Raw genomic sequence first — 20756 nt, forward strand, 5'->3', positions numbered from 1 at the left:
AGGGGGCAGGAGGGAGCAGGAGGGGCAGGAGGAGGCAGGAGGGGGCAGGAGGAGGAAGAGGCAAAGAGGCAAAGAGGCAAAGAGGCAAAGAGGCAAGAGGCAAGAGGCAAGAGGCAAGAGGCAAGAGGCAAGAGGCAAGAGGCAAGAGGCAAGAGGCAAGAGAGGCAAGAGGCAAGAGGCAGAGGCAGGCAGATCTTTGTGAGTTTAAGGCCAGCCTGGTCTACAAAGCAAGTCCAGTACAGTCAGGGATTGTTACAAAGAAAAGGCCTGTCTCTAAAAGCCAGAAAGAAAGAAAGAAAGAAAGAAAGAAAGAAAGAAAGAAAGAAAGAAAGAAAGAAAGAAAGAAAGAAAGAAAGAAAGAAAGGAAAAGAAAAGAAAGAGAGCTAGGTAGATGATAGATAGATAGATAGATAGATAGATAGATAGATAGATAGATAGATAGATAGATAGATAGACAGACAGACAAAAAGAAAAAAAGAATAAAAGAATCTCAGCTCCAGCATCAATTAAACAAAGAGAAAGCCCCATTTAAATGATCTACTTCTCTCTGTGTATCTTACAACTGCCTCTGTCTGTTGTCCCTTCTCTGATGTCTGTGTGTCCGTAAGTAAAGCCTTTGTTCCTTATGTATTAAATAGTACATGCAGAGTATCAGACAAGAATGAGGGATCATTTTGTACATAAAATTTTAGGGGTTTTACAAGGAGCTTTAGCTACTGTTCTATTGCTGTGAGAAGACACCATGAATAAGGCCTTACAAAAGAATTAAGAATTAATTGGGGACTTGCTGACACTTTCAGAAGGTTTGTCCATTGCCATCATCAGGGAGCATGGCAGCAGGCAAGCATGATGCAGGTGATGTAATTGAGAGCTCATATCTGATCCAAACAGAGAGAGAGAGAGAGAGAGAGAGAGAGAGAGAGAGAGAGAGAGAGAGAGAGAGAGAGAGCGCGATTGGGACTGTCATAAACTTTTGAAACTTCTAACACCTTTCCCCAGTGACACGCCTCCTTCAATAAGGCCACACCTCCTAATATTTCCCAAACAGTGCCTCTAACTGGGACCAGAAATTCAAACCTCAGCCAGTGTGGGCCATTCTCATTCAAACCCCCACACAAAGGAGGACATTGACTTTCCTCTCTCGCCAGTGACCCAGGAGAGGATACAGAACTGGAAAAATGCCACAGACTCCAGCCACATGATGCTTCCAACATTAATAGTGGATATTTATTTTCAAGCTTGTTATCAAATTGTTGGCTGCTTTCAGCAAACAGTTAACAACCAAGGGTAGCCTTTGTGCTTACAAAGAAACAGGAGACCAAGGAGAAGGTAGCTCAGCAATGCAATCCTTTTTTAAGGAGTGACAGAAAGCAAAACATGCTAGCAAGCACACTGCCATAGCCAGTCCAATTTATTATTTTTCATAAATGATTTTGTGAATAGTCATTCATTTTTACTTTATGTGTACTTGTTATCGGCATCTCTGTCTGTGTGACTCATGTATGCAGGCCTGTGGAAGTCAGAGGGAATCTTGGCTTGAGTCTCGATTGGTCCCTGAGCTGTGGAAAGAGAGACCTTACCTCTCAGCATATCCGCTCCCACAGCTAATCTATTTCTAGGGTTCAGCCTTGCATAAAGTTGCTTCTGCCTGGAGCAACGCAGAAGTACTCCACAGCCATTGAGCTACGTGAGCTTATGGACAGGAGACTTTGGTCAGAAGTTGGAATTTGACCCCAAGTACTGTAAGAGACAAGAATGGGCCAGAGGACTGTGTTGTGGAGGCATCTTAGAGGAAGCAATACATGGTGATTCCAGATGCAAAACAGGAGCTTGAGGCAGAAGAAGCCGTGTAGGCAGAAATCCAGGTGCCAGACATGGTGGACACAACAGCACCACTGTCTGCACAAGAGATCCCAGGATGAGGAGGAGCAGTGGTAATCCAGGAGAAGGAAGAATTTTCCTGCTGGACATTGTGAGTGGGCAGATCAGAGTCATTTGGGGGGGGTGATCTATGGAGTGTCCCTCAATCTGTGATGCATGTCTTTCTTCCTTGGTCCACAGAGAAAGGCAAAGTGTCATGAACAAAGAACGACTTGAGATGTGGATCTAAGGTTGTTCCTTCATGTGGGTCACCCAGGGGGTTGGGATGTGGTGGTTCCCTAGAGGTGGCCATTCTGTTGTGTCACTCTGACTTTGCTCAGGAAGGTGGGACTTTCAATTCTATTTGCTGAGTATAACAGACAGGCAGCTGCTTCTTACAGGGATCCTGGTGTGCACTTAATGAAACGATGCACACAGGAAGGACAGCTGTGTTCCCTTCTAGCTCAGCCACGGGAAGATTTCTTTGTACATTCGGGGCCTCTTAAGCTCCCCTACCTGCTCACCCTCTCTGCAACTCTTGAAGACAAAGGTGATCAAGGTCAGACATCAGCCCAGGATACAGTCCAGACCTGCAACCATGTTGTGCTCTGGGTGTTCCTCTCTCCCTCTCTGCAAGGGACTCTGACCAGCTTGAGCATAGTAAGCCTGGCTCTGTCAGTCCTTGCCTGTCTCCCCAATAAACTCTTCTTGCTAAAAACCATTAAATTGCATTCTGAATCAATTACTCAGGGTCTGTTCCCTTAGACAGGAAATCCCTCCTCTTGAGGCTGACAGTCAAGGTCCAGCTATCAAAGTATTGAAGTCCAGCAATCAAAATCTTCCCTTGGCTCACCTAATTAACATGCCCAATCAAAATTAAACACCTCATGCTAACACAGGCTTTCCCCCTACACCTTTATAAACCACCATTTGCCCCTTTCTTTCTCCTCACTGTCCAGAGATAGTCCATTGTCTCATTGTGGGACAAACACACCTCCCCCTCTTCTTTGTTTCCTTTCCCATTCTCCCTCATCCTCTGTGTCCTTCTTTTATCTCTTATCCCTGCCCTCCATCCCCGTAAGACAAATAAATCTCCGCTGTGCAGAGAGTTGGTCTTGGGGGTCCTGAGCCAATTCTTTTCTTTTCAATAACCACAAGGAAGGATAAAGTCCTCTCACAGGACATCACCAAGCTTCCCAGGGCTCTGCTCAAGTGCCAGAATGCCGGAGACCTAGGTAGCAGGCTCAGAGGGGAAGGTGACTGTTGTGGTTCAACACTCTCCAGACCCTGCCAGTCATGTGCCCTGTGCACCCTGAGGTTGGACCTGGACCCTGAGGTAGCCAAACCTTTCCTACCAAAATTATTTGTGACGATTAATGACTTGTGAGACTCAAGGTACCCAGAATTCATGACACACTGTGTCTCTGAGCAGTAGCCTGTATAAACTCATGGAGAACCTGAGTCTTGTGGAGGATTCGGTGAAGCAGGCTGGGTAGGCAGGTGGCAGGCTTGCTTCGTCTGGGCCTTTGCTGTTCTCTGCCCAGCCTATGAGGGATTAAGGAGGAAGACAGGTTGGCCTGTGCTTGGGTGTGGAGGGGATCTGTGTAGGTCACAGAAAGACACGTCGAACAGTCAAATATTCAGCACTATGTTCCCTTTAATCAGTAAATCAAAGGCAACACTGCAAGTGTGGGTAGCTGATTGTCTCTGTAACAGCAAAAAGTTCTTAAAACTTTTAATATTATTATCTTTTAAAAGCATAATAAGTGAACTAAGATTACATGGTTTACTCCTATAGACATTTATGTAGCACACAGTAGGAGGCTGGGAAGGCTCAGAGCATGTCCCATGCACCAGGACCTTCTTGATGTATAATAAGGTGTCATCTCAATACTGGACAGAGCAAGTGTAAGTCTCAGGGTTTCTTCTCTTCACAGAGTTATGGGCCCTAACACAGCAGGTAGACTCATGCTCCATACTCCTTCAGATGATGTCACCGATCATCATGGCTACACACAGTTCCCACCTCAGGGGGCAGAACCTTGCTTCTCATCTCTCCTGAGCAGATTCAATCCCTTCTCATGGCCATGTCTCCAGCTGATCATGTTTTCTTTCCATCTGCCAAGGCAAGGGGCCTCTCTACTGGTTATGGCTATGGAAGAGTAAGGTTGGGCCCAGGAACTGACTCCTTAATCAGCAGCTTCAGGGGCAAGGGTTCATCACCCTTCACTCAAACACAAGAACCTTCTAGATCTAGGCCTTAAACTGGGCTCCTCCCACACCATAAAACTCCTTCTTCTCCCTCCCTCCCACTTAAGGTCCTTATTTGCTACTTCTTTCCTTGCCTTGTTCCTCTCAGCCCTGGATGTCAAGCTTTCCCATCATACTTCTCTCTCCTACCCTTGCTCCCTTCCCCCCTGCCCCCGCATACCTAAATCGCTTTTGTCAGGAGGCACATGGCAGGATCCATAAAACAGTCCAGTGCTGGTAATCAGGACCAACTGTGACACTTCTTTCTCTAGTGCCCAGGGGTGTTCCACATTACCACACATCTCCAGCAGGGAGACAGAAGAGTGTTTTCATAGAGGTACTGTGGCATCCCAAGTAGCGTACTTTATACAAAACTTGGGAAAAAAAATGGTCCAGCCAACCATAAGGAAGCAGACAGACAAACTGTAGTCTATAGGCACCAGGAAGAGCTCTGGTACCCTGAGACAGAACTAGGGTAATAATAGCTAAGGAACAAGCGAAGTAGGAAGTAGCCAGCATGGCCACTAAGGAAGGGACAGTCTGACATGCTTCCACCACTGGAGCAGAGCCAATAGGGTTTAGGCCTCCAGGAGGGTTGACAATTACTAGGCATAAGGCTTGGTTGAATAATAGTGCATATATTTTACTTGAACTTCCTCTTTCATGAAATGTTCTTCCTGCCAACATTAAGGACTCCATGATAATTAGAAACAGCACAAGTCCGGGAGGGTGTGTCTAATGTTCCTCAGCAAAATGGTAAATGCTGAGATTCACAGGACCACCTTAAGGCTGTGGGAAAGAACTCTGAAAACATGAGTTCAAGAATGTTTCTCAATTCTACAAAATATAAGGATGCAACATGACTTTTAGGAGGGGCTTCATAGACCTGAAAAAAACAGAGGCAGCTGCACTATTAAGTCAGTAGGGGAAAAGGAATAGTTAAACAAACAAACAAACAAACAAAAATCAAACAAGGTTTATATTTCAAGAGGAATACCAGAAAGTGAGGGAATTGTTATCTCAGGACCTGATCCCACCCAGTTAAGCCATCACAAGTTTCTGGTCTACCTAGAAATTCCAGGCCAGCTACATGATAAAGCCAATAAAAAAAAAAAATTATAAAAAGTACTTTCTGCTTCCCTAATTTTAATCTGCTCCCCAACACCCCAAAAAAATCTATGAAAAAAGTGCAGCAAAGCAAACCCACTAAAGCAATATCACTTCTCAGACAGCTAAGCATTAGCAAGTCCAGCACAAGACCTTGAGGAGACCCCACAGATGTTCAGATGCAGCAGGTGTTGTTATAGTGATGAGTGCTGACTTGTCTGCAGGGTCTCCACTCTGCCGGAAGTCGGATCCCCTTTAAGACTCCAGGTTCCTCTTCTCCTGGGATCTCTGGCCATCTACATTGACCTCACTCTGCTCAGCCAGAGAAATTCAAACTCCACAACAATCTCCTCCATGGACTTGACCTCAGACTGTTTCCCTTGTTATAACATGTGGTTGCATTGGTGTGTGTCTCTGTGCAAGCCTGGGATGCAATTTCCACTCCCCCTGTCCCTGCGGTTCTCTCCAGCCACCATTTCTTTAGGTTGCTCTGCCTTTAACCCAGGTTTCATGTAAGACACTTAACCTTCTCCCTTTTTACCAACTTTTGTGTGATCTTTTTGGAAAAACAAACAAACAAACAAACAAACAAACAAACAGAAACTTCTGACATTAACGCTTAAAAAAAAAAAGGTCCCACCCCTTTACACATCATCTCCTCTGAACTCTTAGCTGCTTAGAGGACGGGGTCAGTGAGGCAGGTCTGACTGCAGAACCTTATATATCTGCTCGAATACCTGCAGCTTCTCCTCCAGCTTGTGAGCCAGTTCCCGCAGTGCTCCAGCTGACTCTGTTTTTGCCCCATTATACAGATCTTTTGATTGCTTCACAAGGTCATACACATCCCACACAAGGGACAAACTTGTAAACCCTGCTGTTCTAATCTTGACTCCTCTGGTCATTGGGAAAACAGCCAGCACAGAGCTTCTTTCAGTGGATGTGAGGTTCCTGGCCTCTTCTCTAGGGAAAATGATGACTCCCGCTCTCCTCATGGCTCGGATGTGATCCCTGAGGATTTTGACTGTAGGGACTAATCCCATAACTGTAAATAAAACCTTGAATGTGATCTTAGACATGATCTCTACAATCTCTTTAAATACATTCATGCTGGCTCTAACCAGGCGACTGGCTTCAGATTCATCTGACCGTCTCATTGATTCTTCCACAACGGTGGTAGTAAGACCAGTCACGGATGCTGTCTCTCCCAGACCCACAGAGGCTGCTGAGAGTAACAGACTGGCCCCTTCTGTTAAGGGTACCAGACCCAAAGCAAGGAGGCCCATGGCTCCAGAGATAGCACTAGCAGAGGTGGACACCACATTGGAGATGGTGCAGTCCTTGTGCACCTGGTCAAGATGATCAGCCAGTTCTCGGAGCTTCCTGATGTGGTCCTCAAGTTTCTTCTTCAACTCAGGAAACTCTCGCAGAAACCGCTCTTTCTGCTGCTTCCTTTCAGGTCCATCATTTCCATCTGAGAGCTCCTGTGCTAAACTCTCCTTCAGAGCATCACGAAGTGCAGCTCCCTCCTCGCTGTGACAGAAGCCAAGTGCATGAGGAAAACAGCTTGGTTGTTTTGTTTTGTTTTGTTTTGTTTTGTTTTGTTTTGTTTTGTTTTGTTTTAAGATAAAGGCTTGTTCAGCCTTTAACTTTATGCTACAAACACAACTGGAAACAGTTTTACAGAGATCCAAAATTTTCCATTCTACTGTGAACATTTGGTTCATCCTAGACTCTCACCATCCTTACTCCATAGGCCACAGTGTGCATGGTACAGTCAAGACACCATAGTGAAAGGCACTTGAAGAAATGCCGCCACTCAAGGTCAGTGCCATCACTACCCAAGGGAACCCTGTGATGAGCACAGGGATGTGGGATCAGAGCGAACACTCATTACCTCAGAGAACTGTGTGTGTTGTGATGGATGCATCTTTCCCAAGAGTCTCCCTTCTCCCTTTGGATGCTGGGAAGTCCTCTACATTCCTGCAGCATCCAGCCTGAAGGAATGCCTGAGCTTGCCTGGGGAGCCCTGCAGCAGGACATACAGACTGAGCATGCTCGAGTGTATTCCTCCATCTAAAAAGCTCCACAGATGGCCTCATGGGACAGTACTCAGTGACAGCACACTTGATTTAAAGTTTTGCACAGATCACCCGCATCTGCTGCACACAGCGTCAGCATTAGTGTTAGATTTGGGTCCCATCTGCAAGATACTCCATTAAACATCCCTAAGTATTCCAAGTGGGGAAATGATGTGTCTGAGATACACTATACCAAGAATTTCCTATAAAAATGCTCAATCTTGAAGACATGGGTGTGATGGGGAATTTGGTGCCATTTCTGACCTTCAGAGGAGCTGGAAGCCTCAGCCATTGACCTTAGGAAGATCCCCTTAAGGTCCCTTGACTTGATATGTTCTTGGTATCCCTGTAAGGGATGGGCTGTCATTTGCTCTATCTACAAGCTGGCCCTAAGTACCCAACCCTTGTGTGTGCAGAGTGGCTCCATCTCTCTCTCCTGGGACAACAGTCTTGAGCAGTGTCCTCCTGACTGCTGGAGGCTGTTCCAGGATGAATATTTTTCCTAGGGTGGGCCTTAGGTGTGCAGGTGTGATTGGAATCATCACACATTCAATGCAGGATACCTCATCCCGAGGACAGAAAATCTGAGGCCTGAAGCTCTTCAAATGTGACTGGTGCCTGTCTTCATTGGCTCACTTTAACCCCCTGTGCTATGTGACTTCTGACTTGATTTTAAATTTTCCCAATCCTATAGTTGGCTTAGAGTAGTCTTTCAGTCATTGCTGGTGTCAAATTGAGAAGGAAGGCTCACTGAGACTCTTTTCTCAGATATTGTCATTTAGTTGTTTCTGAGAATTTAAAAATAAAACCCAAGCCAATCCCTTTAGATCCATGAGACCCTCCAGATTCTTTGGCCTGCTGCCTGCTCTCTACAGAAGCCCAAAGTTGTCCCCTTCCAGGCTGAAGCTCACAAGGACAGTGGCAGCCTGAGGTGACTGGGACAGGACAGCTGCTACCAATCTTGGCTCCACACTGACTGCCAATCCTCACTAGTTCCTGACTCTCAATATGGCAGATTCCTGGAGACAGAGATCACCAGGCTAACAGACAGCATAGCTAATGTCAGTGTCTCTTTGGAACACCACAAGGCCATGTGCAAAGATGCAAGGGGCCTGGACATCATCAGTAGTAATTGAAAGGACAGAAATGCCCTGAATTTGTTTAAGACAAAAGGGAAAGCATTTTCCTCTGGTGTGTTGACAGGGTGTCTCCTCAGATTCTCGACTTATGTTAATCATCCTCCAAACACACTGACTTTAGGAGTTGTCTGTAGCCATGTGATCTTCCTGATATTCAGGGAGCTCTGTGTAGAACAGAAGAAATATCCAAATAACTCCTAAGAACTCTGCTGTCTTTACAGACAGTATATGGAGGGCAGACACATGAAAAGCCCTACCCACACATGAGGCATCAGATCAGAGCAGGGGAAATGCCCCTTCTCCCTCTTACGTGTCTTCTGCTGGGTCTCTGACCGTCCTTCTCTCTGTGCCTCCAACTCTCCCTCTCCTTCCAGCCCAGCTGGTCTAGCCTGCTACCAACACCTCCATCCCAGGGTCACTCACAGTCTCTCCTGAACCATGGCTGTGACCCTGGTCCTGGTCTCTCTGGGCTTTGGGAAGGATGCTGGCACTTGATCTGCCATGCTGATCTGTTGCTTATCCCAGACTGTCACCACATACCATTAGACTGAACTCTCATTCTTGTGAAATAGCATGGGGCTATAGATTTGAGCGAGGACAGTCAGGGTCCAACCCAGCTCTGTGGCTCTGCTCCGTGAGCTCTCTGCCTCCTCAGCCCACAGAAAGATCCTGATGTTACAGCTCCCCAGATGAGAGGAAAGGACTGAGACAGAACTTGGAAGATGGCTAGTTCAGTGTATATTTTCCTCACATGTCTCAAAATACATCCTTGATATCTCAGTCCTACAGAAGACCCTTGGACCTTGTCTCTTCTCACTTTCAAAATTATTTTGCAAAGCTGACTTTCAGGAGGACCTACTGTGTGCTGGCCCCATACTGAGAACTCCACTGTGTGCCTGCCCTTTGCTGAGAACCCTACATGGATGATCCTATCTTCTCACACTACAGTTTCATGGTAATGGAAATCAGGAAATGGTAACTTGTCAAGGTCACATAACTAGTGCATGGCAGAAATCGCCCTGACACCTTGAGCAACATCTTCAAACAACCTAAGGTGATTTCCACAAGGAATAACATGTTGTAAACACTCCTCTTGGATAGTTTAGAATGAGTTGGCCAATGGCTGGGACTGCCTAGAGTGTGTATGCCTGACCAGAAAATAACCCTCATTCTCCTGGTCTGGGGGAAAGCACTGATTGCACACTGCAGGTCACCTTGACAATTCTGCTGCTTTCTCAAATGCCTTCCAGGCTCCATCTTCAGTTATCAGGTTCCTCAGATCTGTTTTCAAGAATTTTTCCGTGACAATATCAGCGACTCCATCAAGACTTCGAGCCACTCCTATTTACCAGGAAAATAATGAGGTCAGATGACAGTATGGGGTTCCATGAACCTCAATTGTCTGTCCATCTTTCCACTCACCTTCATCAGACCTGCTAATCTGGAAGCATACAGGTTAGAGTCCTTTCCTGTACCCATTTCCTTGCCCACCAAGTCCTCTGAGGCATGCCCAGGTTCCCCAACCTCTGTGATATTCCCCTTCTCCTATGTACATTGTCCCACCATGTCTTTGTCTGCTTCCCCCTGCCTCCCAGTCCCAATTGCTGGGAGACTATCACAGACCCCCGAGTTCCATTGTCCAACCCAAGGTTACCCAGCAGAATACTGCTGCACCAAGAACCTTGAGGTTACATCCAGCTTTCAATAACTACTACATCAGGAAAACCCAGGAACAACCAGGTGGCTTAAGGCCAGAGCAAGAACACAATCAACAAAGCCAGGGCCATATGACACCTTCAGAGCACAGCTGTCCTACTACAGCAAGGTCTGGATACCCTAGCACAAGCAAAAAGAGAAAAAAGATCTCAAATCTAATTTTATGAAGATGATAGAGGTCTTTAAAGAGGACATGATAAATCTCTTAAAGTAATATAGGAAAATACAACCAAACACGTAGAGGTCTTTAAAGAGGAAACAAATAAGTCTCTTAAAGGAATACAGGGAAATACAATTTAAAAAGTAAAGGAAATAAATAAACTGTTCAAGACCAGAAAATCAAAACAGAAACAATATAGAAAACACAAACTGAAGGAATCCTAAAGATGGAAAGCCCAAGGAGAGAACAGGAACAACAGACACAGGGATCAGCATCGGGACACTAGAGATGGAGGGAGAACCTCAGGCATAGGAGATACCTGACAAGAAGAAATTAATACGTCATTTAAAAATTGATCTAAAAGATTCTTCACACAAGACAGGAAAATCCAGCGTTGCAGGTTCCATTATGACCCCCAAATGCATATGTAAAGGTTCTTAGGCTCAGCAAGCATGTTTGGAAACAGGAACTTTACAGAAGTTAAGTAATGAAGACCAAACGATACCATAAATATAAGATACTATTCAGTGGGACTGAGGTCCTCATGGCAATGAGATTCCTGCTGTCTGTCTTCTGTCATCTATCTGTCTTTTCTTTGTCTTTCACATGTACACACCTGGCCCTGTGTGTCTGCCTCCTCTTTCTTCCATTTGTTTACTGTGACCCTGCCCCACACATGCAGAGGGGACATCATGAGCAGAGGAGTGACCCTGCTCCCTCCACACACCAGGAAGTGGTGCTCACTGGCATCAACTTTCTATATGTTCATCACAGGCATCGGTGTCCATTGCTGAGAAATGACAGGCCACTTGTTGATGTCCATTGATTTTGAACCATCATGAGCCATTACATGTCAACACTGTGGTGCCAGTGCCTTCAAATGTGACTTTGAAGCGCTAGTAGGCTCTCTATTACCTCATTGTGTCAGTAGTAGAATTTGTAACAAAGACAGAATGTATATCAATGTATATTGAACATGGGAAGGACTCAGGGCTCTCTGTAACCAATGAAAAAGCACGCATGCCCGCTTGAACTATTGCATATTTTGTGACTCTAGAGCCATTAATGCACAGACAGCACTGCCAGGTTTGGCTGCCAGCTTGGGATGGATCCTTGTCACATTCAACCCTATCAACAGCAGCTTTGAACACTGAAGCAATTCCTGTCAAGGAGCAAGAAAGATTGGGATTTTTCTCCCTTCACAGCTAAGCTAGAGCCTAGCTGGTCTTGACCAGACTGCACCCTCTCACTGTCACCTGCAGGGCAGGAGCCTTCCTTTAGTTCCTTAATGTCCTCCACTGTCATAGCTACTCTGAGACATTGGGCTTCCTAGGTCCAAATGAAAATCATGAAGCATTCAGCATTTCTTCCTGTCCCACTTGCTCTTTTCCATGTAGAATAAAGAGCACGGAGTCGCTGGGAATAAGTATCTGCAGTCAACGTTGTGCTGTACTGACCTTTTCCCCACCAAAGAAATCAATCCATTGCTTTGAAATTAGCCTTCTGTGAGTTCTTAAATATGGGTAGGAAATACCTAGGCTCTTTGTCAACATATCATGGGACTGACCTCTTGCTGAGTCGTGAATAAAATCCTTGTATCCTTGTGAAATCTCATGTCCAGTCTTCACCCCTCTGCACTGTGCAGCAGGACTGCCTTCCAGGGGCCTGCTACATCAGCCCTTTGTGCTCTGCTGACAGTATTCAACTGCATTTCTAGTCCAAAGTTCCAAAGTCTCTCACATTCCTCACATAGATGTGTATTCCCCCTCCCCCTCCCTGTTCTCTTTCTATATAAAAGGAGTTGTAGTGGCCCAAGGAGTGGCACTATTAGGGGGTGTGGTCTTGTTGGAGTAGGTGTAGCCTTGTTGAAGGAAGTGTGTAAATGATGGGGTGGGCTTTGAGACCTTCCTCCTGGCTTCCTGGAAGACAGTCTGCTCCTTGGCTTCCTTTGGATGAAGATATAGAACTCTTAGCTCCTCCTGAGCCATGCCTCCCTGGATGCTGCCATGCTCCTGCCTTGATGATAATGGAACCTGTAAGCCAGGTCCAATTAAATATTGTTTACTATTTGTGTGTGTGTATGTGTGTGTGTGTGTGTGTGTGTGTGTACAGATAGAGAGGAGATAGAGAGAATATCATGTTTTCCCAGAGCTCCACAGTGGTAGTGAAGAGAGAGAAGCAAGGGCTGCAAACTGAGGGATCACATCTCAACAGCCATTAAGAAGTATAGAATGTACTGGAAGGAGGCAAGACTGTCAAGCCTTTCTTTATTTAGCTTTATTTTATTTTATTCTATTGTATTTTTGAGACAGGGTCTCATTATGTAACCCTGGTTGGTCTGGAACTCCTCACGTAGACCTGGATGGCCTCGAATTCATAATAATACACCTACTGCAGCCTCTCCAGAGCTACGAAGTATGCACACCACACACAGCAGGGCAATACATGCTAAAGTCCCACCCCTAGGGATGGACGTCCTCCACGGAGGCTCCATGTCCTGTGAGTTCTATAACCTCCTCAAATAGCAGCACCACCTGGAGTCCAAGCGTTCAAATGCCTGAGCCCCTGTGAGTATTGCACACTCAAGATATGCAAAATGACCACACATGGGTGGGTCACTAAGATCAAAGGGACCTGGTTAGGAACAAGGAAAAGTTATGGCATCTCCTCTTCCATTGGAACCCTTGTGAGATGGAAACACACAGAGAAAGAGAAATTCATTTACCTTGCTTGAGGTCTGTTGAGCACCAAGCTCTAGCCATTAGAATTTGACAGGTTTTTTCTTACTGCTCTCTAGGTCTGCAGGCTGGAGGGAGGAGAACAAACAAATGAATAAACAAAGCCATAATGCATTGCCATGGATCCCTGCAGAGAAGTGAGCTGTAAAGTAAAGGTGACAGTCAGATGCTCCTTCAAGGGGCCCTGCACTTCTACTTAGAGGTAGCAGTCATCTGGCTCTCCCCTCTCCCCTCTCCCCTCATCCTGGCCTTGTCAGAGCCCTCCTGTCCTGCTAGTATCCATGGGGGATCTCACCTGCTAGAGATATGGCCATGAAGAAAAAAATTATATATAATCTACACACAGGAGAGACAATAAGATATATTCTGCCAGTTACTAGATGGGAACATGCAATTGATGACAATAGTAAATCATTTCTGTGTCTGTGACACAGAGCTTCTCATTCACACCGTATTAGGGACCAGCATCATTTATGAGATGAGAACTCTCATGAGCCTTATTGTAATGTGGAGGAAATGACTGTAAAGGTTTGCAAAGTTGACAGTACTGCCACAAAGGGGACTTGACCTGAAGTTTTATGAATGTCACCCCACCTTTTAGATATGAATTTCCACTCTCTTGAACCTACATCAGCATCTCCTGCTCTCCCCATGTGATTGTGAGGGGCTTCTTGCCCGAGGCACTTCACCTGCATCAGGGCCTGTGCTATGTGACACTGGTTAATTCATGAGTGACACAGTGCTCCCCAGAGCCCACACACTCTCTGTGTTTCTTCAGGATCCTGCATCCCATCAGAGCTGGAGTCCTGCCAGACCCTGTCCCTGAGTCTGCTCTGGATAAATCCAGTCCTCTGCCCCTTTCTCTGAATGTTCAACTTTAGGCAATTTCTTTTTATCTTCTTCTTTTTTAAAAGATTGATTCATTCATTTAATGGATGTGAATACACTGTCTTCAGACACACCACAAGAGGGCATCAGGTCCCATTACAGATGGTTCAAATCGTCCGGTGAACATCAATAAAAGAAAACTTTCCCAGAAAAAAACCCAAAAAACAACAACAACAACAAAAACATCTTTACTGGAGATTATTAGCTCTAAGATAGTTCAAGAAGCAAACAACAGGATCACAGAGCATCAACATTGATGTATTCACAGACTGAGGCTCCTGTGGATGAAATAAATTGTGTGAACCTAAGCCCACACAGTCAGTGCACTCATGAGCTATGGGCATTCTCTCTAGATTTACAGTGCACAGCAGCCTTCAATAGTCAGCTGATCTGACCTGCACATTGGGGAACCTCAGCACTGGAGAGAGAGGCTGAGGGTGGAAGCTTAGGCTTCGCACGCAGACCCTAAATCCAACTGAAATCAAACATCACTAGTGCTGATTGCGGTGTGTGGCGAGGGCTGCAGTTCCGTATTGGAAAGCCCCTCAGTGTACAAAGCCTGGGCACAATCCCTACTGATGCAAACAGACAAGACAACCAGTTTGTGTGCAGACTTCAAGTTCCCTTGTGATTACCTTCCCTTCAGAGCTAGGGAATGCCCATGAGTGTGTTCAGAGCCTGTCAGCAGCAGAGGGACATTAATCAGCTCTCAGCTGCAAGGACAGTGGAGGCACATGGTGACAGCTAGAGGTGTCGGGGTTCTCCCACTTTTAACGCTAGCTACTCTCAGTCTTCTTGAAGCATAACACACATTGTTTGTTTAATAACCTTAAAGTGTGTACCATTTGCCCCTGTTCACCTCACCTGCTGGGCTGGGCCAGCCTGGACCTCCCCTGGAGTGCCTTCCCTGCCTCCCAACCAGTGACTTGTGGTCGCTGGTTGTTGGCATTTAGTCTAGGCTCTGACCAACAGTTACCTGGTGTAGTGGCTATTCCTGGTTGTCAACTTGACTATATCAGGGATGGACTATGTACTGGCTAGTTTTGTATCAACTTGACACAGCTGGAGTTATCACAGAGAAAGGAGCTTCAGTTGAGGAAATGCCTCCATGAGATTCAACTGTAAGGCATTTTCTCAATTAGTGATCAAGGGGGAAAGGCCCCTTGTGGGTGGGACCATCTCTGGGCTGGCAGTTTTGGGTTCTATAAGAGAGCAGGCTGAACAAGCCAGGAGAAGCAAGCCAGTAAAGAACATCCCTCCATTACCTCTGCATCAGCTCCTGCTTTCTGACCTGCTTGAGTTCCAGTCCTGACTTCCTTAGGTGATGAACAGCAGTATGGAAGTGTTAGCTGAATAAACCCTTTCCTCCCCAACTTGCTTCTTGGTCATGATGTTTGTGCAGGAATAGAAACCCTGACTAAGACAAACCTCAACCCAGAATTGGAAGGCTCACCAGTGATCCTAATCTGGAGGCTGGGAGATACAAGTTTCTGACCTGGATCTTGGTATGGTGATCTTGAAGCATAGTGGCTATGAATTCCAGAAGATTATGACAGGGAGATTTCCGAGTTCAAGATCATCTGGGGTTAAAGGTGTGGTGGCACACAATTTTAATCTGGGCTACACCTTCTGCTGGAGACCTACATAAGGATATTGGAAGAAGGAAGACTCCCTCTCTCTCCTTTGCCTGCTTGCCATGTGGGACTGAGCAACTGCTAGATCCTTGGACTTCCATTCACAGCTGCTGCTGACCATTGTTGGGAGTTTGACTGCAGACTGTAAGTCATCAACAAATTCCTTTACTATATAGAGACTACCCATAAGTTCTGTGACTCTAGAGAACCCTGACTAATACACCTGACAACACCCATGGTAGGCCTGACTCACTATAAAAGTGACTTCTTGTCCCCTCCTCTCTCTCTTCCTCTCCTGCCCTTGCTCCGCCTCCTTATGAAAGGAAATAAAACTTGAGACCTGTGATTCATGTCAAATAGCCCAAAGAGTTGTTTGTGAGCTTTGAAACCTGGGGCTGAGAACATAGCAGAACAGGCCAGAACAACCCCGGGCATGCCCGAGTCCATCTTGAAGCTAGGTCACCTGGTTGTAAAGATAAGGGAAGGAATGCAGGTTCTGACTATCTTGGCTGACTCATTGACCATCTGGCAGCCCAGCACCTCCTGCTCACCCCCCTTTCTATAGAGAGCATAGTTAAAAGCTGAAACATTAATCAGATGCATTGTCTCTGCTGACTCATAATCATGTTGCTGATGTTTGAATGGGCCAATCGTATGTAACTGCGCCAATTCTTCCTAGCCCCTAAACCCTACCCTATAAAAACCCCGAGTTTTTGAGTCTCAGGGTCGATTCCTCTGTCTCCTGCGTGAGATACGTATCAACCCAGAGCTCCACCATTAAAGCTACCTCGTGCTTTTGCAACAATGAGGTCTCTTTTGTTTCTTTGGGTAACCCCGCATCTGGAGACTTGAGTGGGGGGCTCCTTCTTGGGTTCCTACACTTACCCCCTCTCTCCTCATTCCCATCTCTCTCATTCCCCTCTCCCCTCTCTCTCCATGTGCTCATGGCTGGCCTCTATTCCTCTACTCCTCTGCTTGCTCTCTCTCTGCCTTTCTCTCAACTCTGCTTCCTATGGTCCTGAATAAACTATTCTACACTATACCTTCTTCCTGTGGCTGGTCCCTCAGAGGGAAGGGATGCCTCAGCATGGGCCCACAGACAAGCCCACTTCCCCCACACCTGACTGCACATCCACCAAACACACCCCTTCTTCTCTTTCTTTTATAAAACACAACACTGGTCCTCCGTTCTCTCTTCACACTTGTAGCCTCTGAGGGACTCAATGGTAGACTTCCAGGGGTGAGTCTATCCCTTGAAGCATGCCTTCCAGGACACCAGAAGAGGACATCAGCCTCTTGGGGCTCTCAGCAGGGCAAGCAACTCTAGCTCCATCCATCAGGGGACAAAACAGAGGACTAGCGAAGGCTGACAAACCCCATGTCACAGAGCTCAGAGCAGAGAGGTAAAGGAAACAAGAGCCCTGTCTCTGGATGGAAGACTAACGCTGGGGATTTCACACTTCTTTCTCCCTTTGCTGCATGAGAGCCCACTCCACTACAGTCTGCCCTCATGTAGATGAGACCTCTGTGATGGGCCTGGGAACTGTGCAGAGCCGATTCTCCATCCATTGCCTGCTTCCCCTCCACACACAAGACAGCCTTGGCTTCATTTTCTGTCCACCACAGGGGAAGCAGAGGCTAGATGAGAACCAAGGAATGTTGCCTCTCACCTACCTGTTCAGCCTCCTTGATGCACCTCAGAATAGTCACTGTCTGTTGTGCCTCAGTTTTCCTCAGTGCTCACACTGCATAGCCAAGCAAAGCTGTGCTGAAACCGAGGAGTTTGTCTGTCCATCTTACTCAAAGCCTCATTCTCTTTAATCAGGGAGAGCAGCCCAGGCCAGCGTGGTTGATGGCTCTGTGTTCAGGCCTCCTCCACTTCCTCTTTCTGTTTTGGAGCTATCTAAAATGTCTGAGCACAGACAGAGAGTTGTCTTCCCGCCTGAGACCTCTAATCATGTCTTAGGCAGCCCTACAAGGAGGGTCAGGCCCAGGCAATGTGGGGATCTCATCTGAGGGATTCCATGTCCTCTTCTATGCACAGGGTAGAGGAGGAGAGAGGAGCAGGCAGACCTCACTTTACTGAAAGTCCAGCCCAGCCCTCCATCTGCTGAGCCTGTGACCATTATTCATCTTCCCTAAGCTCGCCCATCCATGGGACTGTAACCTTCTCCTCCAGAGCAAGTGGGACAAGCATGGTCCCCGACTCACCAAGGAATCTTCCTGCAGCCACGTTTGGATGTGTTCCAGCTGTCCTTAGCTGTGTAGTTCCAGTCACCAGCTGCACATCTGAGACACACCAGACACAAGCTCTGGGCCTGATATACCCAGTACACGAAAATGAAAGTAAAATTTCTATCTGAGGGAGGATTCCTCTGACTTAAGGATTACCTTTTATGGGGCTCTCAAGGAACTGGTTTTAGGACTGGCCATAGCTGTCCCTGATCTCTGATTACCTTTCTTCTATGATTTAAAAGGGGGACCCTAATCTCCCTTTTCCAAGGACAGGCACCAGGGAAGAGCCCAGCTGGTTATCAGGGACAGTGCTAGTCTCAGTACCACTGGAGCTGGGGTGTTTTGTCCTTTATCTCACTCAAGCTCCCACTTGTGGCTCCTTGAGTCCTCACAGAGCATCCAGGGAGGGTCAAAGAATCCCCGAGTTTGCTGCAGGGGGCAGCAGGGGTTGAGGAAAGCAGAACTTCTGAGGGAAAGCACAGAGGCTTGCTGCCAGCATGCCCCACCATGCTTGCTGTGGGAGAGGCCAAGGGTGGGGGAAGGGAGACTTCTGCAAGAGAATGCAGAAACAAGCTGCCTGTGCACTTCAACCTGTGAGGGATTATTTTTAAATCTGAAGAGGAAAGATCTATTTCTAGTCTAAATCTGCGATGTGGTAGTCATACTTTTAATCCAGTTCTTGAGGCCGAAAGAAACAACTTCAATCCACATCTTTCCAGCAGAGAAAACAACTTCTAATCTGGACCAGGCTTTTTACTGGAAGCCTGCAAAGAACATGGGAGAAGCAAGCTTTTCTTCCTTGCCTGCTTGCTCTCAGCTGGTTAGCAAGTTCATTCTCTCGCTGGCATTAAAGACACAGAGTCACTTCACCATGATGGTCTGCACTGGGATTCCTTTCCCCCCCTTGGCGATGGGCAGGCCTCTACTTCAGCCAAGAGGTAAAACCAATTCCCAGACATTGCACATCTGTTCTCTGCTCTCCACCTGCAACTGTGCCCGCCCTTGAGTCCGTCTCTCCCCGAAGTGCCTATAGGACTCCAACCCTCCTCCCAAGAACCTCTGGCCTCAGAAGCCCATACCCATGCTCCTAAGCTTACAGACGACCAAGCCAATCAGTGCAGTGACAGGGAAGCCTCTCGCCTGAAATCAGCTCAAACTACTCAGTGATCTATTCAGTGCACTGGTGGGGGCTAGGTGTGTCCTAGTTATAGGAAAGCCAGACCCAGTTTCCACAGACTCCACTCCCAACAGACATGCCCAGCCACCAAGAACAAACTCAGAGCTTCAGACATCCCTTCACCAAGACACCCACGAACCACAAAACTGACCATCTGAGCCACCTGCCATCCTAGAAAACCCCTGAGGCCACCTGCCTTAACTCAGTTGCCTTGTTCCCTTTTGGCCTCCTTTGCTGTCTCCATCTACCTTGGAGGCCCAGCAGCTCAACCTCTAACTCTGCATACGTCACTGAACTGGTCTTTCATGAGAAGGATATTTCATAGCCCAATAAAATGGAATGGCATAGTCTAGCTTTGCCTGTGTTTGGGTGTAGATGTTTTTCTTGGTCGATAATGGTTTCACTGAGGCTGTAGTGACCCTGTGAGAGTCAGGCTGCAGTAATGGTGCCACGCATAAGTCACTGAACGACCTACTGAATATGAGTTACAGCTTTTGTAGATTTGGAGGTAAGAGGTCGTTGTTAGGTATCTGTCTCTACCGTCTGCCACCTTAGGTTTTTGAGACAAGGTCTCTCGGTGAACCTGGAGCTTGCCATTTGGACAAGACTGGCCAAGTGAGCTTGCAGGATCCCCTGACCTCTGTGCCCTGGTGCTGAGATCTCAGGCAGGCCATACACCCTTGTCCTTTACAGGGGTTTGTGAATCCACTTTTACTCTTGGCAGCCACAGGACTCGAGCCCAGCCTCAGCTACAGAGCAGGTGGGAGCCTAGCATGGGTTAGCCAAGACTTTCTCAAAACAAACAAACAAACAAACAAACAAACAAACAAGGGCTTAGGCAGGTGGCTCAGTGTGTAAGGAGATGCCTGAGTTCAGATTCCCAGTACACACACAAAAGCTGAGTTTGGGGCACCTGCCTGAAGCATCAGCACTGTGGGGTCAGAAACAGACACACACTGACAGACTCACATCCATATACATATACGTGTATATATATATATATATATATATATATATATTCCATATATATCATATATAATATAATCTTTAGCCAGGCTATGGTGGTGCTGTCAGAGTCCATGACTTGTGGAGAAGGAAAACCCAGACTCAAATAGAATACAACGAGAAAGAGCATTTATTCTGCGAAGAAGCCTCATGCAGGGATCTACCATTTGTCGGGATGGAGGACAGAGGTGTGGGCTTTGCACAGGTATGCACAGGCCAATTTAATGCCTGTTTGGGTAGGAGTGGGCTACTCACCTGTCTTCCCCTTGATTGATTGGTTCTATCTCCAGGCGTTGAGAGAGTTTGGCTGATTAACTATACTTGGCTCAAGCTAGGAGGCGGGGCACCTTCTCCAGCTCCTGATTGGCTGCCCGTGAGGTTTTCTCAGGCTAGGAAGTGGGGCAGCTTCCTGACTGGCTTTCTGGAATGGGTAGTGTTTCCCGGAATTGACTGTGTTGGACTTTCCCAGTACAGAGAAACAGAAACTTAGGCCTTGGAGCTACTCTGGACTTATGAGATCCTACCTGGCACAAATGAAAATAAAATCTAGAGGCTGGGAACCTATCTCTGCAGCTAGACGGCTTGCCTGCCACCAACAGCCCTGGCTTTGATTCCCCAACACCACATGGCAGCAGCAGGAGGATTTGAAATTCAAGGCCATCCTCAGCTACACAGCGGGTTGCAGGCTAGCCTGAGCTATATGCGATCACTGGCCTGAGGCAGTGGGCATGAGAATGGCAAATGGCATGATTGTGTTGTGACCACAAGA

At 46.8% G+C, this 20756-nt stretch overlaps 1 protein-coding gene across 1 annotated transcript; it reads right to left on the reverse strand.

The window, feature by feature from the left end:
* Positions 1–3499: 3499 nt before the first annotated feature.
* Positions 3500–17885, reverse strand: LOC110310866 (apolipoprotein L3-like). Its single transcript, XM_029469999.1, has 4 exons — positions 17782–17885; positions 13036–13116; positions 9649–9775; positions 3500–6747 (listed from the first exon to the last, which is right to left on the reverse strand). The coding sequence occupies exons 2-4, from the start codon at positions 13070–13072 to the stop codon at positions 5907–5909; spliced, it is 1005 nt and encodes a 334-aa protein (XP_029325859.1). The 5' UTR covers positions 13073–13116; positions 17782–17885; the 3' UTR covers positions 3500–5906.
* Positions 17886–20756: the final 2871 nt, after the last annotated feature.

Source organism: Mus caroli, chromosome 15 (genome assembly GCF_900094665.2).
Source record: "Mus caroli chromosome 15, CAROLI_EIJ_v1.1, whole genome shotgun sequence".
Lineage (NCBI taxonomy): Eukaryota > Metazoa > Chordata > Mammalia > Rodentia > Muridae > Mus > Mus caroli.